Source organism: Salvelinus fontinalis, chromosome 1 (assembly GCF_029448725.1).
Source record: "Salvelinus fontinalis isolate EN_2023a chromosome 1, ASM2944872v1, whole genome shotgun sequence".
Classification (NCBI taxonomy): Eukaryota; Metazoa; Chordata; class Actinopteri; order Salmoniformes; family Salmonidae; genus Salvelinus; species Salvelinus fontinalis.
The window spans coordinates 17,313,138-17,331,892 of record NC_074665.1 but is presented as its reverse complement, the minus strand read 5'-3'; the positions used below and the strand labels follow the sequence as shown (position 1 = coordinate 17,331,892).

Here is an 18,755-nt window from a genome sequence, read left to right as displayed (position 1 = left end):
TTCATGGTTTCATTTCACAATCATAGTGTTTTGAGTCTTTTTTTAGTACATTGTAGGCTACATTCGAGGGGAGTTAGGTAACTGCTTTCCAAACCTAGGCTTACATATAAAACATGAAAATGGGCAAGAATGGAGTTACACGGATTCATCGGACAGTGGGTGTGTGTGTGCATCACAGTGACAGAAGGGATTACTGACAGCATGGAGAGAGATATAATTCATGTATGATGTTATAGCAGGGTCACAGTCAAGCTTTCATCAACACACCCCTCTTGTGTCCTTTGGTAAACCACTGGATTTGAACCTAGGTTGTCTGCGCAGTCAGTGTGCCACAAGACTGTTAGCACGCTGAGCTAAACCCAAACCATTAGGCTATTCATCAGTGTAGTTCACGGAACCATCTCTTCTACACTTGTGTGTGTGTGTATATATCCGTATTATTTCGTTACGCAGAAACTGTCTGATTGACCATATTAGGTGTGGTATCTAGCACGCACACACATACACACAATACCTATCCGGCGCAGGAGGCAAGCGGCGCGGCTGATGCGTTTCGCGCATTCCCTGAAGCTTGCGCTCACACAGTGAAATGGGTGAGAGCGATAGAGACAGAGGAAAACTAGAGAGCGATTTAGGGGATCGATAGCCTGCCATTGGTTAGCTCTGTTAGCCGTGGGACCCACCGGGCAAGCAGACTGACATCCCGTGTAAAAAGGAGAACCAGCGCTCAGAAGCTGTTCAGGCTACTGAGTGCGAGCTGCTGATGTCTCGGTCTTCCCCGCCCTAGACCGGGTCAGAAGCTGTTCTAACGGGGACAGTCTACGATCAGATGATCAGGACCGGAGCCGTTCTCTGTGATTCCTCATCGGTGTTTACTCCTCGCCTCCCGCCACCGAGACCTCTTCCTTATTCTTTCCGCTGACAACAACCCTCCTTATATCTACCATCTGCACAGGACGGACTGTAAGCAAGCACAGAAGGCACCGACTGTCGTTTGTCAGTAACCGATCTGGTTTTGCGCGATCAGGTTCGGTACCGGACTGTGACCTATAGACTATTAGGGACGAAGATGGGTGTTTTTAACAGTGTGTGTGTGTGTGTGTGTGTGTGTGTGTGTGACGTGTGTACTTTTCAGAGTCTGAGTGGTTGAATGGATTCTTGGTATGTAGGATCATCCATCTAATATGGTGACTAGTTAGAACTAACAGACTTACAGACAGACAGACCATCTGCACACACGCCACCATGCCAGTGTTCCATGGGTTGCTGAAGGTGCGTGTGTGTGAGGCGGTGGATTTGAAGCCCACCCCCTGGGCACTCCGCCATGCGGGGGGGAAGAACTCTTCCTCATTCCTCCTGGATCCCTACCTCACCCTCAACCTGGACCAGACGCACCTGGGACAGACCTGCACCAAGAACAGGACCAACTCCCCGGCATGGAACCATGTATGGCACCAGATCCACTCCTCCAGGGCTGGGCAGCTTTGGTGGCACACTTTTGCTCCAGACCAACACTAACACACCTGAACTATGCTCTTCAGTTTAGGGCCAGCCTAAAGGTTAAAGTGGTGGACTAATCATGCTCTTCAGTTTAGAGCCAGCCTAAAGAGGTGGACTAATCATGCTCTTCAGTTTAGGGCCAGCCTAAAGGTTAAAGAGGCGGACTAATCATGCTCTTCAGTTTAAGAGCCAGCCTAAAGGTTAAAGAGGCAGACTAATCATGCTCTTCAGTTTAGAGCCAGCCTAAAGAGGTGGACTAATCATGCTCTTCAGTTTAGAGCCAGCCTAAAGGTTAAAGAGGCAGACTAATCATGCTCTTCAGTTTAGAGCCAGCCTAAAGGTTAAAGAGGCGGACTAATCATGCTCTTCAGTTTAGAGCCAGCCTAAAGGTTACAGAGGTGGACTAATCATGCTCTTCAGTTTAGGGCCAGCCTAAAGGTTAAAGAGGTGGACTAATCATGCTTTACAGTTTAGGGCCAGCCTAAAGGTTAAAGAGGCGGACTAATCATGCTCTTCAGTTTAGGGCCAGCGTAAAGGTTACAGAGGTGGACTAATCATGCTTTACAGTTTAGGGCCAGCCTAAAGGTTAAAGAGGCAGACTAATCATGCTCTTCAGTTTAGGGCCAGCCTAAAGGTTAAAGAGGCAGACTAATCATGCTCTTCAGTTTAGGGCCAGCCTAAAGGTTACAGAGGTGGACTAATCATGCTTTACAGTTTAGGGCCAGCCTAAAGGTTACAGAGGTGGACTAATCATGCTCTTCAGTTTAGGGCCAGCCTAAAGGTTAAAGAGGCGGACTAATCATGCTCTTCAGTTTAGGGCCAGCCTAAAGGTTACAGAGGTGGACTAATCATGCTTTACAGTTTAGAGCCAGCCTAAAGGTTACAGAGGTGGACTAATCATGCTTTACAGTTTAGGGCCAGCCTAAAGGTTAAAGAGGTGGACTAATCATGCTTTACAGTTTAGGGCCAGCCTAAAGGTTAAAGAGGTGGACTAATCATGCTCTTCAGTTTAGGGCCAGCCTAAAGGTTAAAGAGGTGGACTAATCATGCTCTTCAGTTTAGAGCCAGCCTAAAGGTTACAGAGGTGGACTAATCATGCTTTACAGTTTAGGGCCAGCCTAAAGGTTAAAGAGGTGGACTAATCATGCTTTACAGTTTAGGGCCAGCCTAAAGGTTACAGAGGTGGACTAATCATGCTCTTCAGTTTAGGGCCAGCCTAAAGGTTACAGAGGTGGACTAATCATGCTTTACAGTTTAGGGCCAGCCTAAAGATTACAGAGGTGGACTAATCATGCTTTACAGTTTAGAGCCAGCCTAAAGGTTAAAGAGGCGGACTAATCATGCTCTTCAGTTTAGAGCCAGCCTAAAGGTTAAAGAGGCGGACTAATCATGCTCTTCAGTTTAGAGCCAGCCTAAAGGTTACAGAGGTGGACTAATCATGCTTTACAGTTTAGGGCCAGCCTAAAGGTTAAAGAGGCGGACTAATCATGCTCTTCAGTTTAGAGCCAGCCTAAAGGTTACAGAGGTGGACTAATCATGCTTTACAGTTTAGGGCCAGCCTAAAGGTTACAGAGGTGGACTAATCATGCTTTACAGTTTAGAGCCAGCCTAAAGGTTAAAGAGGCGGACTAATCATGCTCTTCAGTTTAGAGCCAGCCTAAAGGTTACAGAGGTGGACTAATCATGCTTTACAGTTTAGGGCCAGCCTAAAGGTTACAGAGGTGGACTAATCATGCTTTACAGTTTAGGGCCAGCCTAAAGATTACAGAGGTGGACTAATCATGCTTTACAGTTTAGAGCCAGCCTAAAGGTTAAAGAGGCGGACTAATCATGCTCTTCAGTTTAGAGCCAGCCTAAAGGTTAAAGAGGCGGACTAATCATGCTCTTCAGTTTAGAGCCAGCCTAAAGGTTAAAGAGGCAGACTAATCATGCTCTTCAGTTTAGAGCCAGCCTAAAGGTTAAAGAGGCGGACTAATCATGCTCTTCAGTTTAGAGCCAGCCTAAAGGTTAAAGAGGCAGACTAATCATGCTCTTCAGTTTAGGGCCAGCCTAAAGGTTACAGAGGTGGACTAATCATGCTTTACAGTTTAGGGCCAGCCTAAAGAGGTGGACTAATCATGCTCTTCAGTTTAGAGCCAGCCTAAAGGTTACAGAGGTGGACTAATCATGCTCTTCAGTTTAGAGCCAGCCTAAAGGTTAAAGAGGCAGACTAATCATGCTCTTCAGTTTAGGGCCAGCCTAAAGAGGTGGACTAATCATGCTCTTCAGTTTAGGGCCAGCCTAAAGAGGTGGACTAATCATGCTCTTCAGTTTAGGGCCAGCCTAAAGGTTACAGAGGTGGACTAATCATGCTTTACAGTTTAGGGCCAGCCTAAAGGTTAAAGAGGCAGACTAATCATGCTCTTCAGTTTAGGGCCAGCCTAAAGGTTACAGAGGTGGACTAATCATGCTTTACAGTTTAGGGCCAGCCTAAAGGTTACAGAGGTGGACTAATCATGCTTTACAGTTTAGGGCCAGCCTAAAGGTTAAAGAGGCAGACTAATCATGCTCTTCAGTTTAGAGCCAGCCTAAAGGTTACAGAGGTGGACTAATCATGCTCTTCAGTTTAGGGCCAGCCTAAAGGTTACAGAGGTGGACTAATCATGCTTTACAGTTTAGGGCCAGCCTAAAGGTTAAAGAGGCGGACTAATCATGCTCTTCAGTTTAGGGCCAGCCTAAAGGTTACAGAGGTGGACTAATCATGCTTTACAGTTTAGGGCCAGCCTAAAGGTTAAAGAGGCGGACTAATCATGCTCTTCAGTTTAGGGCCAGCCTAAAGGTTAAAGAGGTGGACTAATCATGCTTTACAGTTTAGGGCCAGCCTAAAGGTTAAAGAGGTGGACTAATCATGCTTTACAGTTTAGGGCCAGCCTAAAGGTTAAAGAGGTGGACTAATCATGCTTTACAGTTTAGGGCCAGCCTAAAGGTTAAAGAGGCGGACTAATCATGCTCTTCAGTTTAGGGCCAGCCTAAAGGTTACAGAGGTGGACTAATCATGCTTTACAGTTTAGGGCCAGCCTAAAGGTTACAGAGGTGGACTAATCATGCTTTACAGTTTAGGGCCAGCCTAAAGGTTACAGAGGTGGACTAATCATGCTTTACAGTTTAGGGCCAGCCTAAAGGTTAAAGAGGTGGACTAATCATGCTTTACAGTTTAGGGCCAGCCTAAAGGTTACAGAGGTGGACTAATCATGCTTTACAGTTTAGGGCCAGCCTAAAGGTTACAGAGGTGGGCTAATGGGCAGAAGGTTTGCAGATGGATACAGAGTGACACAAATGCTATTCTATTCAATTTTTTATAGGACTTTACAGCCCAGATGACGGGGGGGAGGAAATTGGAGATGTCAGTGTTCCATGATGCACCAATCGGATATGACGACTTTGTGGCTAACTGCACCATACAGCTGGAGGACATTCTGCAGAACAGCAGCACACACTACCAGGCCTGGGTAGGAAGACATGTGTGTGTGTGTGTGTGTGTGTGTGTGTGTGTGTGAGAGAGAGAATATCATGCTTCCATGATGAGTAACCTTGACTGAGACATTAAGATATGCATTAGCTCCCCAAACTAATGCCTAGGCTTTTGTTCAGAGGGCTAACACTTGGGTTCAAATTCATTTGGTAACATTTGTGTCTGTTCGTCTTTGTGTGTGACTTGTAGAAGTTGAGGGGGACCTACCGGTGAGTATGTAACACACACAAACACACACCCACCCCAGGGCTTCCAGTCCTGCTCTGTCAACCAGTGTGAGGTCGGAGTGTACAGATCAATTGTACAGATCAATTGATCACAGTTCTTATTGATTAGCCGGCCTGGTCAATACTCTACATATCTCTCTCTGTACTGCTACAGCTCGTGAACCTCTCCTCTCCTCTCCTCTCCTCTCCTCTCCTCTTTTCTCCTCCCCTCTACTCTCCTCTCCTTTCTTCCCCTCTCTTCTCCGCTCCTCCCCTCTCCGCTCTGCTCCTCTCCTGTCTCTGTGGTGACATCACTGACTGTGGCCTTCTGGGTAATAACTGGATGGTGGCTGGGCAGTGACATCACTGGCTACACCACTCAGTGACCTGCTGTGGATGTAGGGCAGAGTGGGCTTAAGATGCCCTGGCAAACACACACAGAAACACACAGACACACACACAAACAAATTGGCCTGTGCACACACGACCACAAAGACACTGGAAAAGGAAAGCTGATCAACATTACGATATGTGTGTGTTTGTGTGTGTGTGTGTGTGTGTGTGTGTGTGTGTGTGTGTGTGTGTGTGTGTGTGTGTGTGTGTGTGTGTGTGTGTGTGTGTTTGGTGTAAATGCTGACATCTCTATGCTGTAATTTGTTGGAGGCTGTCATTGAGCCCAAACTCTGTAGAGAGAGAGTGGATCTTTATTCATACATTTTTATAAATCTATCTATTTCTAAAATGTATGATAATGTCTGTTACTATACTAGTATTACTTTTTGTTTAATTTAATTTAATTTACCCACCAATTGAATACTCTTTTATATCTCTTGAGATGTACTTGTCATCAGAAACATTGCATGGGATTTTAATGTGATGTTAAGGGATTTTAATGTGATGTTAAGGGATTTTAATGTGATATAAAAAGTGATTGTGTTGATTAATAGCATTTAAAACTCCCTTACTTTGGCAAAATGTTACTTTGGCAAGATGTACCTATTCATTTCAATGAAGCACATTTAATTTCATTTGAGATAGAGAAAGGGAGGGGGTGGACAAAGGGAGGGAGAGAGAGGGAGGTAGAGAAAGGGAGAGCGAGAATGGGAGAGAGAAAGGGAGTGAGGGGGGGGGGAGAATGGGAGAGAGAGAAGTTGCTGGACTGGAGGAAGAGGAAGAGGGAAAGAGAGATGATGATAGAAAGGGGTACAGTCAAAGTCTAAGTGTAATGTGAGCTGTGTGTGTGTGAACTGTCAGTGTGTGTGTGTGTGTGTGTGTGTATGCGTGTGTGTGTATGCGTGTGTGTGTGTGTCAGGGAGTGAGAACTCAGATGTGTGTTTAAGGCTGGCTTCAGTCTGCAACCTACTTTTGGTTCCCTAGGCACCAGACACTCAGAGATCACATTCACACCCAATGATACGGTGTGTGTGTGTGTGTGTGTGTGTGTGTGTGTGTGTGTGTGTGTGTGTGTGTGTGTGTGTGTGTGTGTGTGTGTGTGTGTGTGTGTGTGTGTGTGTGTGTGTGGCCTTATCCCTGTGACCTTATTGGCTAACCAGATTAATGAGGTGAACTAGTTTTGTCATGCCCATGGCGACAGTACAGTACTTAACGTAAATCTCAGCGAGGCAACAACTCTAAATGTGTGATTCTAACTTAGCCATCTGGTTGTGTGTGTGCCTACATACATATGTATTGCTCTGTGTGTGTGTGTCTATCTGTGTTTGTGTGTCTCTCTCTCTTTGTGTGTGTGTGTGTGTGTGTGTGTGTGTGTGTGTGTGTGTGTGTGTGTGTGTGTGTGTGTGTGTGTGTGTGTGTGTGTGTGTGTGTGTGTGTGTGTGTGTGTGTGTGTGTGTGTGTGTCGTGACAGGCAGAGCGTTGTGTAAGAGGATCTATGGCTGGCCAGAGATTAGCCAAGGATTTAACCCCCATCCCACGCTACATCTCTCTCTCTCTCTCTTTCTATCTCTATCTATCACTCTCCTTCTTTTCCCCTCGCTCTACCACTCTCTCTCTCTATCTCTGTCTTTCCTTCTCCCCCCTTCTCCATTTGGAAAATGTAAAATACTTGTGGCCAGCTGTCATTGACGCTATGAAGGGTGGCAGGTAGCCTAGGTTACAGAAGCAGGCTCAAATCCTGATGTTGGTAACACCTACCTGACTCCAGGAGCTATAGGTGCTCCTCTCAATAATATGTGTTTGAATGTCTGGGGGTTGGGGATACATATCTGTCATAACATATCTACTATACTATTATTCTCTGATGTCATTGGTGTGTGTGTGTGTGTTGCATATCAAAACAGACTGTCTTTCTCTCTCTCCAGGTTGATTTAGAACCAGAGGGGAAGGTCTATGTAATTATCGATTTGTCAGAAACTTCTACTGAAGGTAAAACTATTCTACCCACAACTATCTGTCTCTCTCTCTTTCTTCTTTTTAGCAAGTTTCTTCTCTCTGCAATCTGTTCCGTGCTGCTTAGGGGCCTTCCCCTCCCTCCCTCTCCCTCCTTCCCTCCCGGCATCATCTCTCTTCCCCACACCTTTTGTTACTGCTGTGTATCCTCCTAAAATTCTCCTGCCTCTATTCCACAATTCTCTCCTCTTCACTCCCGTTACCGTACTCACCGTACTTACCGTAGTTGTTGAGCTTTTATCTACTCTCTTTCCAGTGTTTTGGATCTACTCTGAAAATATAGTTTACCAAGCTACCAATTACTTCACACCAATTACTTCACACCTGCTTCAATCGATAGCTAGAGGACTTCTGATATTTCCAGGATGGTGTCACGTTCGTTCTCCTCCTCGTCTGAGGAGGAGCATGGATCGGACCAAAACACAGAGTGATATGAATACATCTTCTTTATTTGGAGATGAAGACAAAACGAACACTATACAAACTAATACAAAAAACAATAAACCACGAACGTGAAGCTACAAACGAAAGTGCACACACAGCTACTAACGTTAGACATAGACAATTACCCACAAACACCTAAAGCCTATGGCTGCCTTAAATATGGCTCCCAATCAGAGACAACAATAAACAGCTGTCTCTGATTGAGAACCAAATCAGGCAACCATAGACTTTCCTAAACACCTACACTGAACACTACCCCATACCTACTACAAAACCCCCTAAACAATACACACACCCTAAACTAGAAAAAACACACAAACATCCCCCATGTCACACCCTGACCTAACTAAACTAATAAAGAAAATCAATATAACAGAGGCCAGGGTGTGACAGTACCCCTCCTCAAAGGTGCGGACTCCGGCCGCAAAACCTGACACAGAAGGGGATGGTCCGGGTGGGCCTTCCTATGGTGGCGGCTCGGGTGCGGGACGTGGACCCCCCTCCACCATAGTCACTAACAGCTTTGGTGGCGCCTTTGGAACAGCGAGTCCCGGACTGAATACCATCCCAGAGGGCGCCACTGGACTGAGGGGCAGCTCCGGACTGAGGGGCAGCTCCGGACTGAGGGGCAGCTCATGACTGAGGGGCAGCTCCGGACTGAGGGGCAGCTCATGACTGTAGGGCAGCTCATGACTGGAAGGCAGCTCATGACTGGAAGGCAGCTCATGACTGGAAGGCAGCTCATGACTGGAAGGCAGCTCATGACTGGAGGGCAGCTCATGACTGGAGGGCAGCTCAGGCGGATCCTGGCTGACTGACGGCTCAGGCGGATCCTGGCTGACTGGCGGCTCTGGCCGATCCTGGCTGACTGGCGGCTCTGGCCGATCCTGGCTGACTGGCGGCTCTGGCCGATCCTGGCTGACTGGCGGCTCTGGCCGATCCTGGCTGACTGGCGGCTCTGGCCGATCCTGGCTGACTGGCGGCTCTGGCCGATCCTGGCTGACTGGCGGCTCTGGCCGGTCATGGCTCGCTGACGGCTCTGGCCGGTCATGGCTCGCTGACGGCTCTGGCCGGTCATGGCTCGCTGACGGCTCTGGCCGGTCATGGCTCGCTGACGGCTCTGGCCGGTCATGGCTCGCTGACGGCTCTGGCGGGTCATGGCTCGCTGACGGCTCTGGCCGGTCATGGCTCGCTGACGGCTCTGGCCGGTCATGGCTCGCTGACGGCTCTGGCCGGTCATGGCTCGCTGACGGCTGGGGACACGCATCTCAGGATGAGTGCAAGAAGCAGGAACAGGACACACCGGGTTGTAAAGATGTACTGGAGACCTGGTGTGTATAGCCGGCATCAAATCTTCCGGAACTTAACACAAGTTTCAGGCTGAGTACGAGGAACTGACACAGGTGGCATCGGACAGCTAACACGCTCCTCAGGGAGAATGCCATGCATACTCTGCCAAATCAACAGCTCTCTCTCTTCACTCTCCTCCAATTTCGTCAACAAATCCTCGAATGTCTCATAATCTCCCCTTCGTTCACTCTCCTCCAATCTGTCCAATAAATCCTCGACAATCTCAGACTCACCCCTCAATTTCGCCGACTGTTCCAAATGCCCCTCCCCAAGAATTGTTTGGGGATGTCTCTTGGGCTTCCTACCGTTTCGCCGTGCTGCCTCCATTCGCCGGTATCCCTCCTCGCACTGCGCCAGAGAATCCCAGGCAGGCTCCGGCACTCTCTTAGGGTCGATCGCCCATCTGTCGATCTCTTCCCACGTAGTGTAGCCCAGATCCTTCTCCTGTTTCCGTGCTTCCTCCTCATACCTCCGCCTCTCGGCTTTAGCTGCCTCCAGCTCTTCACGAGGGCGGCGATATTCTCCATGTTGAGCCCATAGCCCTTTACCGTCCAGTATCTCCTCCCATGTCCAGAAATCCTGTGTAGGTGGGTCCTGTTGCTTTCTCCCGTTACGCCGCTGCTTGATCCTTTGTTGGTGGGTAATTCTGTCACGTTCGTTCTCCTCCTCGTCTGAGGAGGAGCATGGATCGGACCAAAACGCAGAGTGATATGAACACATCTTCTTTATTTGGAGATGAAGACAAAACGAACACTATACAAACAACAATAAACCACGAACGTGAAGCTACAAACGAAAGTGCACACACAGCTACTAACGTTAGACATAGACAATTACCCACAAACACCTAAAGCCTATGGCTGCCTTAAATATGGCTCCCAATCAGAGACAACAATAAACAGCTGTCTCTGATTGAGAACCAAATCAGGCAACCATAGACTTTCCTAAACACCTACACTGAACACTACCCCATACCTACTACAAAACCCCCTAAACAATACACACACCCTAAACTAGAAAAAACACACAAACATCCCCCATGTCACACCCTGACCTAACTAAACTAATAAAGAAAATCAATATAACAGAGGCCAGGGTGTGACAGAGGGATAGTAGGTTTTGTTTTAGTCTGGTTTTTTTTCTAGTTAGGGCCATCTACTGTATCCATTTCCTGCAGTCAAATGATCAAATCACCCTATAGTGGCCTCATGGTTGCAATGTTATTAATCTTTTTTCACAATTTCATAATAAATATACATTCTTTGTTTTAAAAAGCCAAAAACCTGGTGTTTCTATGTCAAATGTTATTTTTTTGTCTTTGTGTTGTATATAAAGTGTAATATTGGGATGCAAACTCTAAATGTAATACCTTTCAACTCTATATCTGACATGGTCCAGGTGTCTTCTTTCTTTAAACCCATAATCATGTGTTTGAGGTGTATACTTTTGTATCAAAGTAGATTTGTTTAAGACTACCAAGAATCACTCTGTGTGACCCTGATTTAGCACACTGCAGTAAAAGGTTAACTGCTGGCTGTCTTCCCAATAGTCTCCTTTGTATAAGAACTGCTGACTGCTCATAACTTGCAGGTGATTGTTGCCACGTCAACCAGGATTAAAGGGCAGGGCAATTTGTGACTGTTGTTGTTTTGGTAATCAGTGGCTGTATTGGAGGGGGGAGTGGTTTCTCATCTCCTAGGCAATCAGCAATTAGTAGCGGGTGGTGGGCTATTCACCTCTGCTAGGCAATTAGCAATTAGTGTCAGTACTTCAGTCTGCCCTGTTTTCTCAGTGGCAGTCTCATGACTGAAAATAAGACGGTTCTGCCGAGTTATTCGATGAAGGAAACAGAGGAAGACTCCACACCACTCTCTCACTGTAGTATCTTACCTAGTTATCTCCTCTCATCTCATTTTGCTCTTTTGTAGCATGTGTGTTTTCTGTACCTGTCCTCTCCCGTCTGTCCCCGCCTCGGCTGCAACCCTTCTAATTTAGTGTACCCTGCGCGCGCAACCCATGTGGAATTCTGGGTCTCCGGCAGCGTTTGGAACTGCAGATCTGCGGTCAAGTACACAGAGTTCATCTCAGTCTATGCTGCCCTTCAGTCCCTTGACTTTTTGTCCCTGATGGAGACATGAATCATCCCAGACAACACTGCTGCTCCAGCTGCTCGCTCTTAACCAGACTACTTGTTCTCATAGTCCGAGAGCGTCTGGTCATTGAGGTGGTGACGCAGGGCTACTCATTTCTCTTAAGTGGAGATGTTCTCTTTTCTCCCTCTCTCACCTGTCCATCTCCTCATTTGAATTCCATGCTGTCACTTGCCCACTCAAGTTTAACATTTGTCATTTATCGTCCACCATCCTCAATGAGATTGACCCCTTGAAAAGCTCATACTGGGCGACTTCAACTTCCTGGCGTCTGCCTTCAATTAATTTATTTTCAACTCTTTCTTTGCCTCTTTTGACCTCACCCTTTTCCAGTCCCCTTCCACTCACAAGGCAGGCAATACCCTTGACCTCATCTTTAACGCCCTTCCAGGTCACTACTTCACTTCCTTTTCTATCTCCCTCTCCTCCAACCCCACTCAGCCCCTATCCAGATGGTAATGCGCTCTCTCTCTCTCGCTCTCTCTCGCTCTCTCTCGCTCTCTCTCGCTCTGCCCTCCACTCCTACTCCTTGGCTGAGTAACTCATTGCGAGCTTACAGAACGGGGCTGAGTGAAAATGGAGGAAAACGTTTTTATTTTTTTATTTAACTAGGCAAGTCAGTTAAGAACAAGTCCTTATTTACAATAACAGCCTACCAAAAGGCCTCCTGCGGGGACGGTGGCTGGGATTAAAAATATAGGATGAAACACACATCACGACAAGACAACACTACATAAAGAGAGACCTAAGACAACAACGTAGCATGGAAGCAACACATGACAACATGGTAGCAACACAACATGGCAGCCGCACAACATGGTAGCAGCACAAAACATGGTACAAACATTATTGTGCACAGACAACAGCACAAAGGGCAAGAAGGTAGAGACAACAATACATCATGCGAAGCAGCCACAAGTGTCATTAAGAGTGTCCATGATTGAGTCTTTGAATGAAGAGATTGAGATAACTGTCCAGTTTGAGTGTTTGTTGCAGCTCGTTCCAGTCGCTAGCTTCAGCAAACTGAAAAGACGAGTGACCCAGGGATGTGTGTGCTTTGGGGACCTTTAACAGAATGTGACTGGCAGAACGGGTGTTGTATGTGGAGGTTGAGGGCTGCAGTAGGTGTCTCAGATGGGGTGGAGTGAGGCCTAAGAGGGTTTTATAAATAAGCATCAACCAGTGGGTCTTACGACGGGTATACAGAGATGACCAGTTTACAGAGTATAGAGTGCAGTGATGTGTCCTATAAGGAGCATTGGTGGCAAATCTGATGGTTGAATGGTAAAGAACATCTAGCCGCTCGAGAGCACCCTTAACTGCAGAGCTATAAATTACGTCTCCGTAATCTAGCATGGGTAGGATGGTCATCTGAATCAGGGTTCGTTTGGCAGCTGGGGTGAAAGAGGAGTGATTACGATAGAGGAAACCAAGTCTAGATTTAACTTTAGTCTGCATCTTTAATATGTGCTGAGGGAAGGACAGTGTACCGTCTAGCCATGCTCCCAAGTACTTGTATGATGTGACTACCTCAAGCTTTAAACCCTCAGAGGTAGTAATCACACCTGTGGGAAGAGGGGCATTTTTCTTACCAAACCACATGACCTGTGTTTTGGAGGTGTTCAGAACAAGGTTAAGGGCAGAGAAAGCTTGTTGGACACTAAGAAAGCTTCGTTGTAGAGCGTTTAACACAAAATCCAGGGAGGGGCCAGCTGAGTATAAGACTGTATCATCTGCATATAAATGGATAAGAGCTTCCTACTGCCTGATTATTGACAAGTTTTCCACCACTTTTGACAAACAGCGCAAAATAGAAATTGGTCTATAACAGTTAGGATCAGTTTGATCTCCCCCTTTAAATAAAGGACGCACCGTGGCTGCCTTCTAAGCAATGGGAACCTCCCCAGAGAGGAGAGACAGGTTCAGAAAGTGAGAGATAGGCTTGGCGATGATAGGGGCTGCAACCTTAAAGAGGAAAGGATCTAAACCAAGGAGCTCCTTTAGCACCTCAGACTCAGTGACCGCCTACAGGGAGAAACTTTGTAGCAGGGCAGGGGAAAAAGAGGGAGGAGCATCGGGGATAGTCGCATTAGAAGGGGTGGGAGATGAGGAAATGTCGGACAGGCAAGGAGGCATGGCTGAGTCAAATAGGAATCCCGACTTAATGAGGTGGTGATTAAAGAGCTCAGCCATGTGCTTCTTGTCAGTAACAACCACATCATCAACATTAAGAGGACATGGGCAGCTTTGAGGAGGAGGGTTTATTCTCCAGGTCTTTCGCCATTTTCCAGAACTTCTTGGGGTCAGACCCATAGAGTGAGAACTGCTTCTTAAAGGAACTAACTTTAGCCTTCCGGACAGCCTGAGTGCACTTTTCTCATTTGCTTGAACGACAGCCAGTCAGCTTGAGTATGCGTGTGCCAAGCCATTCGCCAAATGGAATTCTTGAGGTGGAGTAACTCTGCCAGATCACGGTTGAACCAGGGACTGAATCTGTTTTAAATGATCATTTTCTTTATGGGGGCGTGTTTGTTGACAATACCACTGAAAATATTGAAGGTCTTTGACAGAGAGGATCAAGCTGATTCTATACCAATTTACAGAGGCCAGGTCATGAAGGAAAGCTTGCTCATTAAAGTTTTTTAGCAAGCGTCTATGACAAATCAGGACAGGTCATTTAACTGAGCAGACATTACGAACACAGGCTGTAAAACAGTGATCACGAAGGTCATTACAGAAAACACCAGACTGATGCCTATCAGGATTATTTGCGAGAATAACATCAAGGAGAGGAGCCTTTTCTGGGTGTTTGGAGTCATACCTTGTGCGATTGGTGATAATCTGAGAAAGATTTAAGGAATCCCATTGCTTTAGGACTTGTTCAGGTGGTTTACGAATGTCCCAGTTTACTTCACCTAGCAGGACAAATTCAGACTTAGTGTAAGGGGCCAGGAGAGTGTTTAGGGCAGGTAGGGTACAGGCTGGTGCTGATGGTGGACGATAGCACCCAGCAACAGTCAACAAAGAGCTATTTGAAAACTGGATGCTTAAAACCAGCAAATCAAATTGTTTGGGGACAGACTTGGTAGAGACAACAGAGCACTGTTGTTCCTTGGCAAAGATTGCTACTCCACCACCTTTGGAAGATCTGTCTTGCCGAAAAAGGTTATAACCAGAAAGGTTAACATCAGTGTTCAAAACACTCTTTCTTAATCACGTCTCAGTACTGACCAACACATCTGGATTGGAGCTGTGAACCCACACTTTCAATTGATCTATTTTAGGCAATAAGCTTCTAGTATTAACATACAGAAAACCCAGGCTTTTACGAGAGCAGAAATCAGTGAAGCAGAAATCAGAGCACAAGTCAGGATTGGGGCTAGCAACAGTATGGGCCAGGGTGTACATGCACATTTCCAGATATCATCAACAGTACAATCAGGACATGGCAGAGGAGAGGGAAAGCTCTGTAGTGTAGATTTTTTATGACATTTGAATGTGCATCAGATGGTAACTAGATCATGTTGTACAGCAATTTCATCAGGTAACATGAATACATAGCTGGCAACTAGGTGGTTAGGATGGGAGGCCAAGAGTGTGTAACCAAAGAGAGTCAGAGTCGCGAGAGTGGGAACAAACATTTTCTGTCCCATGGTCGGGTAAGCAAGCAAGTTCATTGTCAACAAAGCATGCAGGGGTCATGTGGTAAATGGCATAAAGCACAAGAAAAAAAAATCTGCGACTTGTGGCTAGCCATTGTAAGTTCAAAGAGTCACTCGAGTAAAGTAAATAAATATATAGTAGGCTTATACTAGTTAATTAAAGCCTTTCTGGGTAAGCTCACATAATAAGCTTCGCAAGTGAATTAGCCTGTATGTATGGTAGAGCAGATAAAAACGTCAGGAGTGAAAAGCTTGTTGAAAAACCGTGGTAAAGTTGGCTTGAGTTTCGATATTCGCCAAACATTCGGTCCGTCAAACATCAAAAGCTCAGATTTCCCTTCTTCAGAGTCCAATCGCTGCAAAACTAAACATTCAGAGGACCTATCATCCTTTCACTCCCTCCTCTTTACCTTCTCTTCCTCTGCATCTGCTGGTTAAACCACTTTCTATCACTCTAAATTTAAAGCTTCTGCCTCTAACCCTAGGAAACACTTTTCCACCTTCTCCTCCCTCAATCCTCCACCCCCCCCCTCCCTCCTCCCTCTCTGCGAATTACTTTTCTCATTCACTCAGCCTATTGAGTCCACTGGTCCCACTCACACGGAACTACCCTACGCCTTGACTTCTTTCTTCCCTTTCTCTCCAGATGAAATCCTGCAACTACATTTAAAAAAATGTGTATTATTATAATTTTTTGTCATTTAGCAGACACTCTTATCCAGAGCAAATATGGTTAAGTGCCTTAAGACCTTCCGGTTACTGGCCCAACGTTCTTAACCATTAGGCTGCCCGACAACCTGCCCGCTCGACCCCATCCCTTGCTCATCCAGACCATCTCTGGAGACCTCCCATTCTTCACTTCCCTCATCAACTCATCTCTGGCCAATGGCTGCCTCCCTTCTGACTTCAAAATGGCCAGAGTCGCTCCCCTCCTTAAGAAACCAGCACTCGACCCACCTGATGTCAAAAACTACAGACCGGTATCCCTTCTTTATTTTCTTTCCAAAACACTTGAGCGTGATGTCTCTGACCAATTCTCTCGCTATCTCCCTCAAAACGATCTTCTTGACCCTAATCAGTCAGGCTTCAAGACGGGTCACTCAACTGAGACTGCTTTCCTCTGTGTCACAAAGGCTCTCTGTGCTGCCAATGCTGACTCTCTCTCCTCTGTTCTCAACCTCTTAGATCTATCCGCAGCATTCGACACTGTGAACCTTTAGATCCTCCTCTCCACCCTCTCAGGGCTGGGCATCTCAGCCTCTGCCCACGCTTGGATTGCACCCTCCCTGGCAGGCCACTCCTACCAGGTGATGTGGAGAGAATCTGTGTCTGCACCATGTACTCTCACTACTGGTGTCCCACAGGGCTCAGTTCTAGGCCCTATCCTCTTCTCTCTATACATCAAGTCACTTGGCTCTGTCATATCCTCACATGGTCTCAGTTATCATTGCTATGCGGATTACACTCAACTACTTTCTCCTTCCACCCCTTTTGACATTCAGGTCAACACGCATCTCTGCATGCCTGGACGATATCTCAGCTTGGGTGTCGGTCCACCACCTTAAGCTCAACCTCGATAAGACGGAGCTGCTCTTCCTCCCAGGGAAGGCCTGCCCCCTCCAACACTTTTCCATCCCGGTTGACATCTCCATGGTGTCCCCCTCCCAGAGTGCAAAGAACCTTGGCATCACCCTGTCGTTCTCTGCAAACATCAAAGCAGTGACACGCTCCTGAACGTCCATGCTTTACAACACCCGTAGAGTATGACCCTACCTCACACAGGAAGCAGCGCAGGTCCTAATCCAGGCACTTCTCCCGTCTGGACTACTGCCACCCTGCTGTTGGCTGGGCTCCCTGCTTGTGCCATCAAACTCCTGCAACTTATCCAGAATACTGCAGCCTGCCTGGTGTTCAACCTTCCTAAGTTCTCCATATCACCCCGCTGCTCTGCACACTCCACTCACTGGCTTACGATCAATGTTTGCATCCACTATAAGACCAAGGTACTTGCCTACAGAGCAGCAAGAGGAACTTCCCCTACCTACCTTCAAGCTATGCTTTAACCTTACACCCCAACCCAAGTACTCCGTTCTGCCAACTGTGGTATCTTGGCCCTCCCACCCCTACGGAAGAGCAGCTCCCGCTCAGCCCAGTCAAAGCTCTTTTCGTTCCTGACACCCCAATGTGTGTGTGACAGATGGATGATGTGATATGTGTTATGTAAAACACACTGATCTCAGTAATGGCCTATTTAGATGCTGCACTTTCTCACTTTATCTCTCAAACACACACACACACACACACACACACACACACACACACACACACACACACACACACACACACACACACACACACACACACACACACACACACACACACACACACACACACACCACACACACCACACACCACACACACACACTAGCCACCTCTGCATCACAACCTAGACAGACAGAGAAAGTGAGAGAGTAGGAGTGGATTGGAGGTGGTTCTCTTGTCTCATAAGGCTAATTCTGTCCCAGGGACAGGGAGAGATGGAGAGAAGTAAAATGATGGGTTGGAGGATATATGAATATATTTTTATATCTTCAAATTCTGTTCTTTGTTTAGTGGCCATACAGAAAGACATAACGTGAGGTAGTGGAGGAGGGAGAAAGATGCTGTACTTTTAGGAATGGTCTCATGATCTCTTGTGCCCAATTCCATCAGACTCTAGCCTGTACCCCCAACACCCTCCCACCGACCCCTCTTTAATGCTCTCTGTCTGTCTGTTAGCCTCAGCTGCCAATGAGAATGAGGAGCGTGTGTTCCGAGAGCGGATTGGTCCTCGGCGGCGGCAGGGGGCCGTCCGGAGGCGTGTCCACCAGGTTAACGGACACAAGTTCATGGCCACGTATCTACGGCAACCTACCTACTGCTCACACTGCCGAGACTTTATCTGGTGAGAAACACACACACACATCAGTCTCAACCGTCTATCCGCTGTCTCATCATAGTGCTCCCTCTGCTGGCGAGACACAGATAAAGTGGCTCAGAAATACGCTCCAATAATTATCGTAGCACATCCCTGATTTCTATACAAAATGCTGACTTTCTCTCTTCCTCTTTTCCTCTCTATCTCTTTCTCTCTCTTTTGATTTTATAGGGGAGTGCTGGGAAAGCAGGGCTATCAATGCCAGAGTGAGAACAAGTTGTCTTTCTTTCCGTCTGGGTTCTTGAATGATTATGATAGTTTAGAGTGATACCTGAACATTCTGGAATGAATTGAGACATTGTTGAGATGCACATTGTCTGTCTGTTGTATTATTATCGTGTGTTGTTCAGTGTGAAAGTGTGTAATTGTGTGTGTGTTTATTGCAGTGTGCACGTGCGTGGTCCACAAGCGCTGCCATGAGCATATCATCACCAAGTGTGCCGGGATGAAGAAGCAGGAGGATACACCCGAGGAGGTATTGTGGACTGTTTATGGTGGCCATGTTGACCAATGAGTTACCGCAATGTGTTTTGGTTTGGAACCCAGATG

The 18,755-nt window shown here is 46.8% G+C and overlaps 1 protein-coding gene across 2 annotated transcripts in view; it reads left to right on the top strand.

The window, feature by feature from the left end:
- Positions 1 to 315: 315 nt before the first annotated feature.
- LOC129824842 (protein kinase C epsilon type-like) overlaps positions 316 to 18,755 on the top strand; it is a 28,438-nt gene continuing 9,998 nt past the window's right edge. The window contains exons 1-6 of one of the 2 annotated variants that reach the window (XM_055884387.1): positions 316 to 1,446; positions 4,842 to 4,988; positions 7,536 to 7,599; positions 18,008 to 18,173; positions 18,378 to 18,412; positions 18,593 to 18,681. In XM_055884387.1, coding sequence (XP_055740362.1) covers positions 1,246 to 1,446; positions 4,842 to 4,988; positions 7,536 to 7,599; positions 18,008 to 18,173; positions 18,378 to 18,412; positions 18,593 to 18,681 — 702 coding nt within the window. In that variant the 5' untranslated portion in view covers positions 316 to 1,245. The remainder of the gene's footprint in view (positions 1,447 to 4,841; positions 4,989 to 7,535; positions 7,600 to 18,007; positions 18,174 to 18,377; positions 18,413 to 18,592; positions 18,682 to 18,755) is intronic. The other variant, XM_055884462.1, reaches the window with a different exon arrangement.